This window comes from Dermacentor albipictus, chromosome 1 (assembly GCF_038994185.2).
Source record: "Dermacentor albipictus isolate Rhodes 1998 colony chromosome 1, USDA_Dalb.pri_finalv2, whole genome shotgun sequence".
Lineage (NCBI taxonomy): Eukaryota > Metazoa > Arthropoda > Arachnida > Ixodida > Ixodidae > Dermacentor > Dermacentor albipictus.
Genome location: NC_091821.1, coordinates 138,443,073 through 138,456,893, shown reverse-complemented (window position 1 = coordinate 138,456,893; position 13,821 = coordinate 138,443,073). Strand labels below are relative to the sequence as shown.

The 13,821-nt window shown below is 42.1% G+C and overlaps 2 protein-coding genes across 4 annotated transcripts in view; both read right to left on the bottom strand.

Annotated features, from left to right (window-relative positions):
• The window catches only part of PNKP (Polynucleotide kinase 3'-phosphatase), a 45,301-nt gene extending 40,628 nt beyond the window's left edge, over window positions 1-4,673 (bottom strand). The window contains exons 1-4 of one of the 3 annotated variants that reach the window (XM_065444162.1): window positions 4,204-4,664; window positions 3,812-4,099; window positions 3,503-3,744; window positions 1,053-1,132 (exon numbers count right to left, since the gene is read on the bottom strand). In XM_065444162.1, the coding sequence (XP_065300234.1) occupies window positions 1,053-1,132; window positions 3,503-3,744; window positions 3,812-4,099; window positions 4,204-4,441 (848 nt within the window). In that variant the 5' untranslated portion in view covers window positions 4,442-4,664. Of the gene's footprint in view, window positions 1-1,052; window positions 1,133-3,502; window positions 3,745-3,811; window positions 4,100-4,203 lie in introns of all 3 variants that reach the window. The other 2 variants (XM_065444161.1, XM_065444163.1) reach the window with 2 other exon arrangements.
• A 1,005-nt stretch (window positions 4,674-5,678) lies between these two features.
• Window positions 5,679-11,217, bottom strand: LOC135911825 (uncharacterized). Its single transcript, XM_065444164.1, has 3 exons — window positions 10,809-11,217; window positions 10,268-10,367; window positions 5,679-7,070 (listed from the first exon to the last, which is right to left on the bottom strand). Exons 1-3 carry the CDS (start codon window positions 11,091-11,093, stop codon window positions 6,724-6,726), a joined length of 732 nt encoding a protein of 243 aa, XP_065300236.1. The 5' UTR covers window positions 11,094-11,217; the 3' UTR covers window positions 5,679-6,723.
• Between the last annotated feature and the right edge of the window lie 2,604 nt (window positions 11,218-13,821).

Here is a 13,821-nt window from a genome sequence, read left to right as displayed (position 1 = left end):
CTTTTTTTTAGGCTAGTTGGTGCATGTTACTGAAGTGCTAAAGCGCCAAACAGACGACACAAGAAGAGACACAGACGAGCGCTTATTGAAGGGCCCATTGTACAAGAAAGATATTCTAGCAGAAATTTTTGTTAAGCTAGTTGGTGCACGTTACTGAAGTGCTAAAACGCCAAACAGACGACACAAGAAGAGACACGAAGGAGCGCTTGTCCGTGTCTCTTCTTGTGTCGTCTGTTTGGCACTTTAGCACTTCAGTAATGAAGTAGACTAGTGCGTGTGACGGAAATATTGCTGATGTATTAAAATAGAAAGAAAAACCTTGATTGAGGCTTTCCCAAAGTGTGTATGCAACTGTGTGCACAGAATGCTAAGCCATCTTCAAGAACACCCTTGAAAACAGAAGTGGTCAAATGGTAAAGAGTGTGACTCACCAAAATTAAGTAAAATAACATTGATGCTTCAGGACGAATATGGGCCCCTTGCTAAAGTAAATGGCTTGAGCATATGACTGGTAGATTGGAAATGTACTGACATGAGCAGAAAATGGGCTGTTAACTATACTTGTTTTGTGATGATAGTCACCGACTGCCAGTCGATGGTGTTACCTGTGTTTTCATAGTGTTCAGCCAAGGAGTTGGAAGCCATGTGCCCTTTGAACATGTCATTCTGATCCTGCCCTAGTTGTTTAAAATTGCTGGATTTGATAAGTCATAGAAAGCGATGCATGACACTGAAGCTGCTTGATGCAGTCATTGACTTGGGGCTGAACAGTCTGCGAGATCTTTTTGACAACGGTGCCACCTCTGCAATACGGGACAGGTCTGTATATGTCGCTTGCTGCACAGCAGGGACACCCAATGAGACACACTGGATGTGCACAGCACAGTGCACATTATAAAAAAAAGAGAGGAAGGAATCAATTTATAACACCACCATTAGCAACAATGTTACACCTTCTTTACATGCTCACACATGCAGCTCGAAGAAAAGAAAAAAGAAAAAGTTCATGAGTGAATCTTGAAGAAAGAGTGAGGTAAAAGATGGGAACTTACCGCCAATCAGCAGAGTTAATGGGAAATACCTTGCCAGACTTGGTAGTGATAAGAGTTCCATCAAGGTCAAATGCTGCAATCTAGATACATGAAAGGATTACTTAAAACCTTATTGGGACATTCATAACATCAGATATTGCATGAAATAATGGCAAAAACACATACATGACATGTCTGTGGACTTACACAGAATGGAATTGACTATACTCAACAAGTCACAAGTGTTAAGTCCATGTCTTTTCAGTTAACTGCGTCTTTCCTTTGTCGATTTCTTATCTTCTTTTTTTGGTAATGCAAATAGTGAATGGACAATTTGTAGGAGTGTTAGAGCAGTAAAATTTTCTAACTACGAATACCTAAATACGAATACTTGGGAAAAACTAACTTCAAATACTGAATCAAATAACCAATATTTTCTCATTTCTAAACAAAGTTAAAGGTAAATTTTGTGTGGGGTCCATCTAGTAAAAATTAAAATTATGGGGTTTTACATGCCAAAACCACAATCTGATTATGGGGCACACCGTAGTGGAGGACTCCAGAAATTGGGATCACATGGCATTCTTTAATGTGCACCCAAATCTAAGCACCACTGGTGTTTTTACATTTCGCCCCCATAGAAACGCAGCCGCCGTGGCCGGGATTCGATCCCATAAGCTCATGCTCAGCAGCTAGTAAAAAAAGATATTTGAATGTGGCAAATCAGTTGTGTGGAAGTCCATGAGGTGGAGGAAGGTTCATGAAAGGGAAAAAATTACCACCCATATGACAGTAGCATGAAGCTACAAAGGAAGCCCATACAGGTTTCTCAGAAACAAAGCTTTAAGGTTGAAAAAAAATTCGTCCTGGTCTTAGGATCAAACCCAGGACCAATGCCTTTCCAGGACAAGAGTGAATTAACAACTGGATGCGCTGGGACAGTGAATATGGAAAATGACTTCTACAGAAATAAACAACATGAAGGAAGTTTTGTGAAAGGGAATAATTGTCCTCCCGCTCCGGGCTACTCGTGGGTGGATGGCAATTTTTCCCTTCCAGCAAAGGCCTATTTATATTATTATATCCGTGCATGTAATGCTGTTCACCACTGGTCATCTGGTCAATTGAGCAGCTTGAAAATTATAACATCTTTCAGCTATCTGGTGCATTATGGCAATGAATAATGAAACAAGAGAACATCTGCATTTGTTGGAGAAGCCAACTGTAATCTAGTAGCATAAACTACTAGTCTATAAGAGTGTCGCATGAAGGTATTCCATAAACACACACACAAAAAAATTCATAAAACGTGATCAATTACCACATGGTGCACGATACACAGCATTAAACTCTGGGAGTCATTTCTAACAGTAAAAAATTATTAATTATCAGTTGTTATACAATACTGAGACTCACTCCGACTGGAGATGTCAGTATAGAGCAACCCCACGCCCACTTCGATATCCGTAATTTAAGTAGAAGCTGTTATATCACACCATATCACAGCCATTATAACACTATACCTCTACCCATCATAAATATATTAAATTTGAAGTACACAATTCTGTCGTGTTTCCAATGTGCAGAGCTGGCATTCACATGTAATACAGCGCTGAAGTGTGGAGAGTAAGGATGCATGTGCTATAGCAAAACAAACTCTTACCAGTTCATGGTCACAATAGCTGAGGGTGTCAAAGGCCTGTTCCTGTTATTTTTACTGGGTCTTCCTCACAGGCAATCCTTAGGGCATTGGATGAATCGGACTACTTAGGGAAAATTTTGCCATTGAATGTACACTAATTTCCAGCTATTTTCTTGTTTTGTAGTTTCAGAGCAATGCCAAGCAGCCTCTTTAAAGCTGGACTGGGGTGCCCGTTCACATATATCGGTGTAGAATTCTCAAGCTTAATGTTGCCATTGGTGACTCGAGCCTGTTCTGTCTTATCATGTCACGCTTATCAGAGGACTCAAGTTGCACAATTATATTGTTTTTTTGAGGGCTAGGTTCATTGATTGTATCCCGAATTTTACCAAGAATGATCTCAACATTATGGCAATATTCTTCTGCATCTTGAATAATGCTCCATGTCAATAAGATACTTCACAAGCTCTTGGTTTAATTTCCAAAACAGTTGCCCTGAATTATGCTCAGAAATTCAAAAATCAAAAGAATATTTTGCAAAGTGTTCATTCATTAATGCTAGCCTAGCCATCTCATAACAAAGAGTGCAGTCATTAAATATAACGCTAACTATAAATCGTGTGTAGCTTCGCTTGTGTGTTCCAATTGCCACTTATAAATAAATATGCCAGATGTGATGAAATTGAATGGTTTGTGTTGATTAGCCAGGCATTTCATACAGAAGAAAATTCCCACGTATTGTAATTTCAAGGACGGCTATGAAAGAGAAAGTGAGTGTTAGTGAGTGCGCTCGGTGTTGCGCTAATTACGCCATGTAATTTGTACTCACCTTTGGCTGGTGTTCAAGCCTTTCTGAATTGAACAGTAAAACATGATGTTCTGTCAAGTCAGTCCATCCACTCTTGCTCTGGCGCGCTCCAGGATTTCCACCACGATGCGAAACCACAGTTTCACTTTGTTGCGTCAAATTTGCGGTGTGACGCTTTTTATGGCTACTCTGCATGTGCTTCAATTTGCGGGAAACTTCTTCCACATACTCGTCATGTTCATCATGCGCGTCGGACGAGGCATCTGCAAATAATGATTACGTATAATTACACACAGGTAAGTACGTTACGTAACAGAGGCTTTCACGTACGTTTCTTCGATAGTGGCATGTCGTCGTCATCAGTTTTACGCTTCAAGTGGCGATTTCCGTCACAACTGGGGAAATCGACTGCAGCAGCCGATGAAGGTATGTCAAGACTAGAAGACTCCTCGAACAAAACCACGTAAGGCAGTTCTTCCGCAAGCAACTCGAACTGATCACCGTCAGACACTGTCACAGTCTCCCCAACTACAAGACACCTACCCGACACCTGGCACGAGTTTTCTCCAAGCTGCGTTAGCTGAATCGTGCCGTTGTTAAAATCCGCTCGTAGTCTGGCTGCAATCGAGAAACACAAAGCTGTACTTCCTCGTTCGCAAGAATGTAGAAGTAATAACCTCTTCCTGTTGCACTTTTTTTGAGAACATCCTCAACACGCTCACCTTGACATCTAGAGCAGCGCTTGTTCCGAATTTGAGTGCTGCGGTTTCTGCCGACAACTATGTCTTGGTTATGCGGCAAGTCAATGTCGGGCAAAGATGACTTGCTCCGAAGTCTACATTTTGAGTAACGCATGGTTGGAATCATTCGAATGAAAGTGCGGGAACTTTGCCGCAGCCGCGCCGTGCGCGTCGAGCATCGCCGCATCAACGTAAACCAGCAGTACGGGTAGCCACCCATAGCGGCCACCCTACACCGTAGTACGGGTAGCAGCACCGTAGCCTGCGTGTTTAGGAATCCATTTAGGAATAAGAAAGCGCTTAAGAAACTCAACACTGTTAACGCGCTCGTTTATGAAAACCCATGCACATCCTGCAGCAATGATTCATTTCGCTTGATTTTATGTTCGCGTAAAAGTAACGTAGGCAGAGCATACAGCTCGGTCTGCTCGGTCCACTCACTATACATTCAGCTTATCTCGTATTAAGAGTTCCGATATGGTGGCTTAGTTCCGAGTTCCGTGCGCAACAATGTAGCCGCTACCGAAAAAAAAAGGGGGGGGGGGGAAAGGTGCACGTCGGCCTTCAAGGAATTTTTGCTATTAATGCCCTACACCATGCCTGCACTCTTTAAACAAAACTTCACCCTTTAGGTCGTATCTTGTCACAGCGATAATAGTCATCCGTCTTGTCCGCATTTCCTTTCTTTAACGCTGCGAGCCCGGTACTTCCAAGTCACGAACGGCATACGCGTTATCAGCATGACAGATCATTCTCGACAGGACACAGGAAAGCAGCGGGGGCGCAGCGTCGGCACCGTTTTCAAGGAAACGCAAGGGCGGCAGATGACGATTATTGTTGTGTGGCAGATACACCCCAACGGTTGTACATTTGTCTAGAAGTGTAAAAGCAATGGTAGACGCGCGTCCATAGCCAACCGAGCCGATTTACCACCTTACCTTTAGCGTCCGTCACTGCCAATATGATGTAAAACCCACTACAGCATGCTCCAGGGAGTCGTTGACAAGCATTTACAAAACCACCAGTGTCCCACTGCACCGAATAATACTGTGTATATTTAGAGAGATGGCCCCACGCATTGAATACAAGTATTTGATGCTGCAAATCAAGGGCAGTGTTCCTGAAAATGTACAAAAATGGCAGCAGCAATGTACAGTCGTCTGCAATGACTTGTAACACCCTTGTTCGTAGTTGAAGGGGCTCCAGGGCTGCGCAGTAGCTTTTATATGTGAAAAAGTGGTTTAATAAATACCACTAATTGAAGCTGTGTTTAGGTTTGGAACTTACCCTGTGTCTGCGCAGCCGTACAGCCTTGGAGCCCCTTCGGCCATGGGCACTGATATTGAAGGTCATATTGCATGTGACTGCACACGCATGTTTGGGGTAGGCTGCCATACATTACAAACTGAAATAAAGTGGACTCTCGGAGGGCCTCCTTGTTTGAATAGCCTGTGAAATTCACTAAAACAATTTTATTTTCTGGACAACAAAATGTGATATATAAGCTCCAATGGCCCAGTGCAAGCACTGCTAGTACCATTTGGTGACGCAACTCACCAAAGTGTAAAGTCGCAATATTATTTCAGCGAAAATAGACAGCGTAGAATTTTCATGCTCTCGCAATTTCATTGCAATGTTTTGGCAACAATGCTGCTGTTCACTGGATCCAGCCAGTGGTCAGCTAAATGAAGGAAGTAAAATATCTCAGAAATAATGCCTAGAGCACCATATTCTTCATACAACCATACTTTAAAAATTAAAATTAAAATTAAATAATTCGTGCACATACCTGTTCTCAAGAATTGAAGTTTCTGATGTAAAAAACTACAAAAACTCACCCTAAAAGTGCCTGCAAACGCAGTCATCGTTAGACAGAACTGTAACAGTGCAACATAGTAAAAATGGCATTTGTAGTATACTCTGTATATATTAAGGCAGGCACATAAGAATATTCAGCCGAACAGCAATACCATGGCCTCTTGTTCAAGCACTGCATTTCATGTAAAAGCAGAGTTGCAATCCTGAGTGAATAATGCTTCACAAGACACCTGTGAAAGTGCTGCACTTTGAGGTCAGCACCTCAAAAATAACTACTATCTGCTTCGTTTTCTCCAAGATAAGTCAGGCCTTGGATATTTAGAACAACATGCCTTCAGAAAGAAAGGACACTTGTAATGCCTTAAGTAGAAAAACACAAGCTACTAAAGTAATCTCAATTACAGTGACACTCAACTTGGTGTGCCACAGAAGCACGGGGTGGTATTGGCTATTCCCTCTGTGTAACACAGTTGTGACACAGCCAGTGAGTACACATAGTACAGATTGTGAGCCACAGCTGCCACTTGATGCCATCCCAGAATGTCACAGGCCGAACGTGCGAGCTACAAAAGCACCAACAAGCATTGTGGGGGCATAACAAGGCTAGCAGGAGTTGAGATGTAGACCACAGGTGCATCTTTTCCAATCCACTGTCCTTGTGTCATTCAGTCCAGCACACTGCAATCACTTGTACTCATATGGTGGCGGTGGGTCCTGGGGCATGCTGCCATAAGGGTAGCCAAGGAAGCCTGGTGGGGGCGGCTGGCTCTGGGATGGTGCTGGCGGCTGGCTGTAAGGTGGGCTGTAAGGTGGACGCACTGGCTGAGCCATAGGTGCTGGCCTTGCACCTGCTACAGCAGGCCCGTAAGGAATGGGACCTGGTGTATGAAATGGGTCTGCTGGGACGGCTGTGGTGGATGCTAGCATGGCTTCCCTGCGCCGGCACTCTCGGCAAAAGCAAGCACAAATGGCTATAAACACAGCGAAGCACACCAGGGGTCCAAGAAGCGAAATTTGGCCTCCCAAGTTGTCTGCAACAAACAGAATATTTTTATTGCAACTTGACATAGCTAATTTCCTGTTACAACTTTTCATGTGAAAAAGTGGCTTGTGGTCATTAGGGTGACTGGATGAATTCGGACCAAAAGCACTAGGCCTCACAAAACAAGACCAAATAACTAGCACGGCTGGTTGAAAACTAGCCCAAAACAAATTCTTTCATCAGAGAGAGAGAAAGAAAGAAACATTTATTATACGAAACAGTGTCCTGAGCGAGGCCTGGTATCACCCAAAGGTGGGAAGGCCAGAATATATATATATTTTTGTAAATCGAGCTCCATTCAATTAAAATACACTTTGGGCACTGCATATGTAGGTGCATCTTCAAATATTGCTGCATTGACCGGAAACGTTTTTTTTTTTTTTTTTGTAATCTTCGATACCACTAAACAATGGCAATGATTGCTTTTGGTTTTGTTGTTCTCATTTAACAATACTTACAGGTCTAAACAAATTCCTCATTCCTCCCTATTTTAAAATCTTGCCACCCAAATCCAAATAGATTACATTTATTTGTACCAAAGGAAAGCTCCAATGCCTAACAAGGTCGCAACACCATAACAAGCAATTGAAGAATTTTGCAAACAACTCCCCAAATGCTGTAAGTTGAAATCCAGTTATAGTAAGCAAAACAGGTGAACCTGGTGGCCACTTTACTACAAGTGAACACTACTACTAAATTGAACATGCGGAAAACAAATATATATCCAAAGTAATTTTTAAAGAAATAATCATGTTCCACAGCCAAACATTGTCAGTAAAGTTTGTTTCATATGTCCTTTTTCTTTAAGTGTACGAATGAAAAGTTTACTAGTATTTTTTTATTACATTAATTGGATAGCTCCCAACTCCATAATGATGATATAAGGCCTCAATTCCTTAAGGTAACAAATATTTAATTACATCATTCTTTAATATGACCTTTTCAAAGTGCTCACCAAATGGACCGTGGCTTTGGGTGTGCTGAATGGGACTCATTCACAATTCACAAGTGGAGGTGGCGGTCACATGGTATTGCAAATTGCTGACATGCAAGTCAAGTCTATCTGGAGCAACCTTGTATGTAACACAACCATGTGTTTACAAGTATATGATCTGCCATAAGCATGACGGCAGTTGCTTGCTTCCTACCAGCGCAAGTACAAACTCTGTTCTGCCTAGGGTCTCGTACTGATCTTGAGTCCCAACATATTATTCAAATTCACTGGCAAATAACTGCACTGTTAAACTGTGGTACACTGTAAATAACCTAGTTTGTGGTAGGCCTAATTTCCTGAATTCTTGTGAATGACTTACTCAAAATTGTCAAAATTTATCTTGCAAACAATTAGGTGGACTAATATCTTTAGCTGCCCCTTTACCACTGTGGCCATCTTGAAAGTTTAGAGTGTAAATTATTAAAAAAAGATAAGCATAGGAAAATGTAAAGCTGAGTTCGCAAAATAAATATTGTTTATACATCTGCCAACACAGGCTGTCTTATCAGGGTTATCTGATCACACAAATTCTTCAAGCAGTTAAGGCCAAGCTAGTACTTGGCCTTGTACCATCACCACAACACTCAACTTTTCAACGGGGCTTCGTCCTCTTGGCTCTTCTGCTGTGTAGCTTCTAGCATGCCAGCAGAGTTGTAAAGATAGAGAAAGCCAGGTATTGGTGTAATTACTCCACTTATAGTTGAAGGATTCGAAAAATTTTTGCAGCATGAGATTCGCGGGATGATGGCCTTTAATAGTGATACCATTTTGGGATTAAGTAGAACAGTGTTTCAAGGCCCCTTTAATTTACACTTATTTTGTTTACGAAATGACAGCTGTATGTTTCTGGCAGTGTTTGGCTGGTGAAACGTTCGCACACCAAATGCAGCTACTATGCTTGGCATACAGCGATTAATTAAAACAAATGTTACTGTTCCACAAAGTGTAGTCGCACAAGCACGATCTAATGTAGTAACAGTAGTTTGCAGAATGCAATGCAAACCAGCACCTCTACTCTCCTGACAGGCCAAGGATGTCTTTAAAGATATGAAGCTATCAAACATCACTTATAGCACGGAAGATATGTGGCACCTGAGAATGCTATGAGAGTGCTTCCCGATTTTCCACAAGTTCAGATGATGTCACGTGTGATGTCAAGGTCTCAAGTTCAGCATGTTGTGCTATGAAGAATCCTGTATTCAAATTTTCATAATATCGATAGACCTTCACTCATCTTTTCAAGTTTCAATTCATTCCAAACTAATGGGGCATATTATAAATTTGAGTTTACAAACTATTACGACCATGAAAAAGTCAGTGGTTTAGAAAATTTCAGGGAAAAAGAATATGCCTCTGAACTAACTGCAGTCAAAAAATTACATGCAACACTTGCTCAGTTCTATGAAAGCAAAGTTTGCAGCTCAAGCATAAGTCGTGGTCTGATGATAAAATCTGGTACCATTACAGGACTGTGTAGCTGATCCACCATTTGATCGCGCCAGGAAGCTAGCAGATGCTAGCGAAGGGCTGAATTAATAAAAAGCCGCAATCACTAAACAATGTGTTAAGAGTGCGGCTGAAATCTCATGACTTAATGAAGGTCTGCAAGAATAATTTCGTTAATACGCAAATTTTAGACACTTTCGAAATTCCCCACAAAACATTATTCATGGGAAAAAATTCTCATTTAAATATGAACTTGAATTTTGTCATGAGACCACATATGTGTTACAAACGAAATGTTATAGTGGGTGGAAAAAAAATTTCTCCCTATCAAAAACAGAACCCTGGCACTGCACAAATAACAGGTGAAGCATCTGTCAGTGACTCATCATTGTCATTGAATGGTTTTCTGGATAATGCACAAATACAAATTTTTATTTGATGCTTTTATTTCTCTTGCTGCTTTTATTCAAACAAAATGACTGTACTGCTTTGTTACAGCAGTAGAGTACGGACAGTAGTGTTAATTACAGTATCACAATGAACACTGGCATCTTTGGACAGCAATGTAAGCACATAGAATATGCTTGGAGAGTATGGCAATGAGGTGGAAAAGGAAGACAGAGGATCACAGCTAGGCAGTTATGCGTAGCTGCAGTACCATGGAACAAACATTGCTGCCTAGAACATTGCTTAACACCGCAATTAAAACATTATGCAAATAGGCAAAGAAATAATGCACTACCTACCTTCATATATGTGAGCCTGGACGGGTGTCCATATGAGCAGAAGGTTTGCCAAGGCAGGCAACCAAGTCCCGAAGCTCATGATGTCCGCTAGTACAGTTGCCTGCAAGCACGTCAGAACATGATTACCTGTAGCGAGTTACAATATGCAGCTCTCGCGAATTCCTCTCAGTACTTTGTGCAGTGCATACCTGTCAAGACACAGCACGGGAACGCGGTTGACCTTGATGCGAGGGCTAGCGTATGCAATTCGTTGAACGCCGAGTTTTTTTTTGCTTGACAGCTAGACTAAGAACGTCTCTAGAGAGGAGTGCGTTGCCGAAGGCAGGTAGACACGACGGTCATGACGCTCGGCAGGCTACCAGCAAGCAACTGAGAAACATGCTACACCATCACACAAGACAGTCTTTCAATGTTGAGTTTTGTTGGCGCCAATTGCATCGACAGGGGCTATCAAGTAACGCACAAAAAATCGGTAAACTTCAGAAGCCAGCGCGTGTACCGGCTGCAAGCTAATGCCAAAGAAGCAACAAACTGAGCTTACCTGCGTAACCTCCGTATCCCGCTGTTGGTCTGCTTCAGTATCAGGCCCAGGCCCTGTGAGGGCGTTCTGGGTCCACGCCTCTTTCAGTCCGTCAAGTTCCCACGCTTTTCCCAAGCAGGCAGAATAGTACAAAATACTGCAACGGATGGCACGCACAGGCTGACTGAACGCGCACACAGTGCAGACAGCGCATACGCGCAACAGACCGACGGATCCCTCAGTCGCTTTTCTCCTCCTCGAGATTTCTCGCGCAGCTGAGACCCGCAGGTTGCCAGAACGTATCATATATGCCGCCAACAAGCTTAAGTGTCATCTAAAAGCTACGTTCCCGTAGGATTCTGCTTGTATATGTTTCTTCGAACAAAACATGCAACTAAAACCTGGAACAGAGCGTGAAAAGGAGTGGGAGGAGCTGTAGCAGCTGCCTTTCCACATATGCGACAATCAAGAGATGGACAAGTAACCGTGCAGACGACTCAGCTCTCCATGGCGCAAAAAGTGTTCGTTTTAACCAAAGTTCGTTATAATGAAACGTTTCTTAACAAAAGTTGTTGGCTCATAGTGGAGGGCGAAAGCACTACGGATACCACAATTGTTCTATTCTATTATTATTCTTATTATTAGGTTACATTTACGAGAAAGACATGGCCATGCAACCATACTTTCAAGATCCGCCGGGTACTATCCGCATGTTAGCCCGCATATGTTGCCTCGCAATAAACACCTCGCCATTCAAACTGCTCGGACTTCATGATTCATAGTAAACGTACATACGTCAGGACAACTAGCTGGGACAAAAGAAAAGGAAGCCCCTCAGTGCGTTGTACTAAGAAGCGAAAATTAATTTTTCTAAGAGCAGGTATAAAAACACTCCTACCATAGACAGATCCCACATACTTAGGAAATCGGTAGACGCGAAGCCCGGTGCACAGCGCATGTGCGGGTATGTAGGTGAGTGCTTAATCATAGAGCTTAATCCTCTCCTGTTAATAGCCCGTTGGAACCCCGCTACGTCTAGTCGGCGAGACAATAATTATTGTATGAATCTCTATGGGCGAAGTACTTACGCACAACTCAGATAAAGGGACAAAGAAGCCATGTCAATTCACATATATGCTACACATGATCGAGCGTCTGTAATTCAATAAATTATTATAAACATCGCATCCACGCCTTTGATTGCACTGCCTTGGCACTGCCTCCAGAAAGCGTATATGCACTATCTATCGCTTTACATCATAGGTTATAATAACTCTATGTCGGCTTCAGCGCTTCAGCCCGTTAGGTGCCGTTAGCCCGTTCAAGCCAGATGTAATGATGTAGATCTAGCCAAGGTAGATTGGAGAACCACACGAAACCACTGAAGAGTTGAAACTGTGAATGGAGCAACAGGAGTAGAGTGCAGAATATCCTAACAGGAGTGGAGGAACAGACTTGGCTTGATTTAGTCATTTAACTGTATTTTGCTGATTCCGTTGTGGTTGGTGGAAAGCTGTGGCCACTGACATGCCGTTCGTCGTATCGTGCGAGCTCAATACTCGCGAAAAATGAGGGGAATGACTCTCTCGCTCTTGTCTGGCTTCCTTGCTGCCCTTGCTTCCCTGTGCGGGAAGTTTTCGATGGCTAGCGGGGAAACTGCAAGTGTTTGCCAAGTTGTCTTCTCGCATTGGGTGTCTGGTCCGTCAGCGCATTACGTCTGCGGAAATGTGAGTTTTGTTTTTTCCATGAGTAATAAAGTGTAAGTATTGAAACAGGCGTTTTTATACTCTACTTTGCAGCTCATCACGGTTATACGAGTTGTATTTTTCTTCCTAATGATCGCCTGCAATGCTGTCATGTGGACAATATTTACAAAGGCATTACGTCTTTGCACAACCACCTTGGAGGCTGCAGCGACCAACACGGCATCGAACTTTTTCTTTACCGTAAGTTTTGTTTTTCATTCAATATTTTGACCGCGATCAAGGCTTATTCCGGAACTAAGTTTCTCGATTGCGATTGACTCCCTTCCTCAGCTTGCGCAAAGGAGCCCATCGCGATCTAGAAATTCGATCCCAACCGGTTTCGACCGCAATGGACATGCCCTGCGTGACTGGGTTGTTATATTGTAAATATTTATTAGTTATTCAGAGTTCACTGAAGTACAGAGCATTGATCATGCAAGAGTGCTTGATGCTTATTCGACTAACGAAAACAGTAATAAACAATGGGGGGAGGAGAAGGAAGGGTAGCATCACAAACGAATAAGAAAACAGTTATGCAATACATGCCCAAACAATGTAATTACAATGCTTTGATAATTAAATACAGTTTTAGAAAAACATGAAAAATAATAGCAAATCAGAAAAGTAAGTACATAGGGCCAGTATTTGTTTCAGTAAGTACACAGTGGACATCAAAAATGCAGTTATTAGAGTAAAAAATGTTGAGTAGATAGTGGCATGATATTGGGCCTAAATATTTTGGACAAAAATGCAGCGAATCTCACATGAAAATAATTGCCTGGGACAGTTCTGTGTGTGCTGTATTATTAGGTTCTCACATGTGTTGTTTGTAGATATTTCTTACAAATAGCAATTGCTAAGCACCACTATTTCTGCTTGAGTTTTTTACACCTACCTCATTTAGGCCATAAGACCGTCATGCTGCTATGAAGCACTATCTGCATACTTACATTTGCAATACATAATACAATAATAATACAATACAATACAATACAATACAATACAAAGCAGCTAGAGATGTGCTATTAACGTTTGTTTTCCATACTTCTGTTAATATTTTCATATGTGCATATGTTCACCTTACCCTACATGTGATCATGCAATATTGCCAATTGTCAATTTGTGGAGCAGAAAGTTTGGGCATCTTATCAAAGATAGCAAATCATCTCATAGGGGACAAGCTTGTCTTTACAAAGTTTGCTTGATACGTCCCCTTTGTTCTCACCCCTGAGCTGAGGCATACCTGGAACACAGTGTAATTAAACAATTTAGAATTGTTTCGCAGTGAT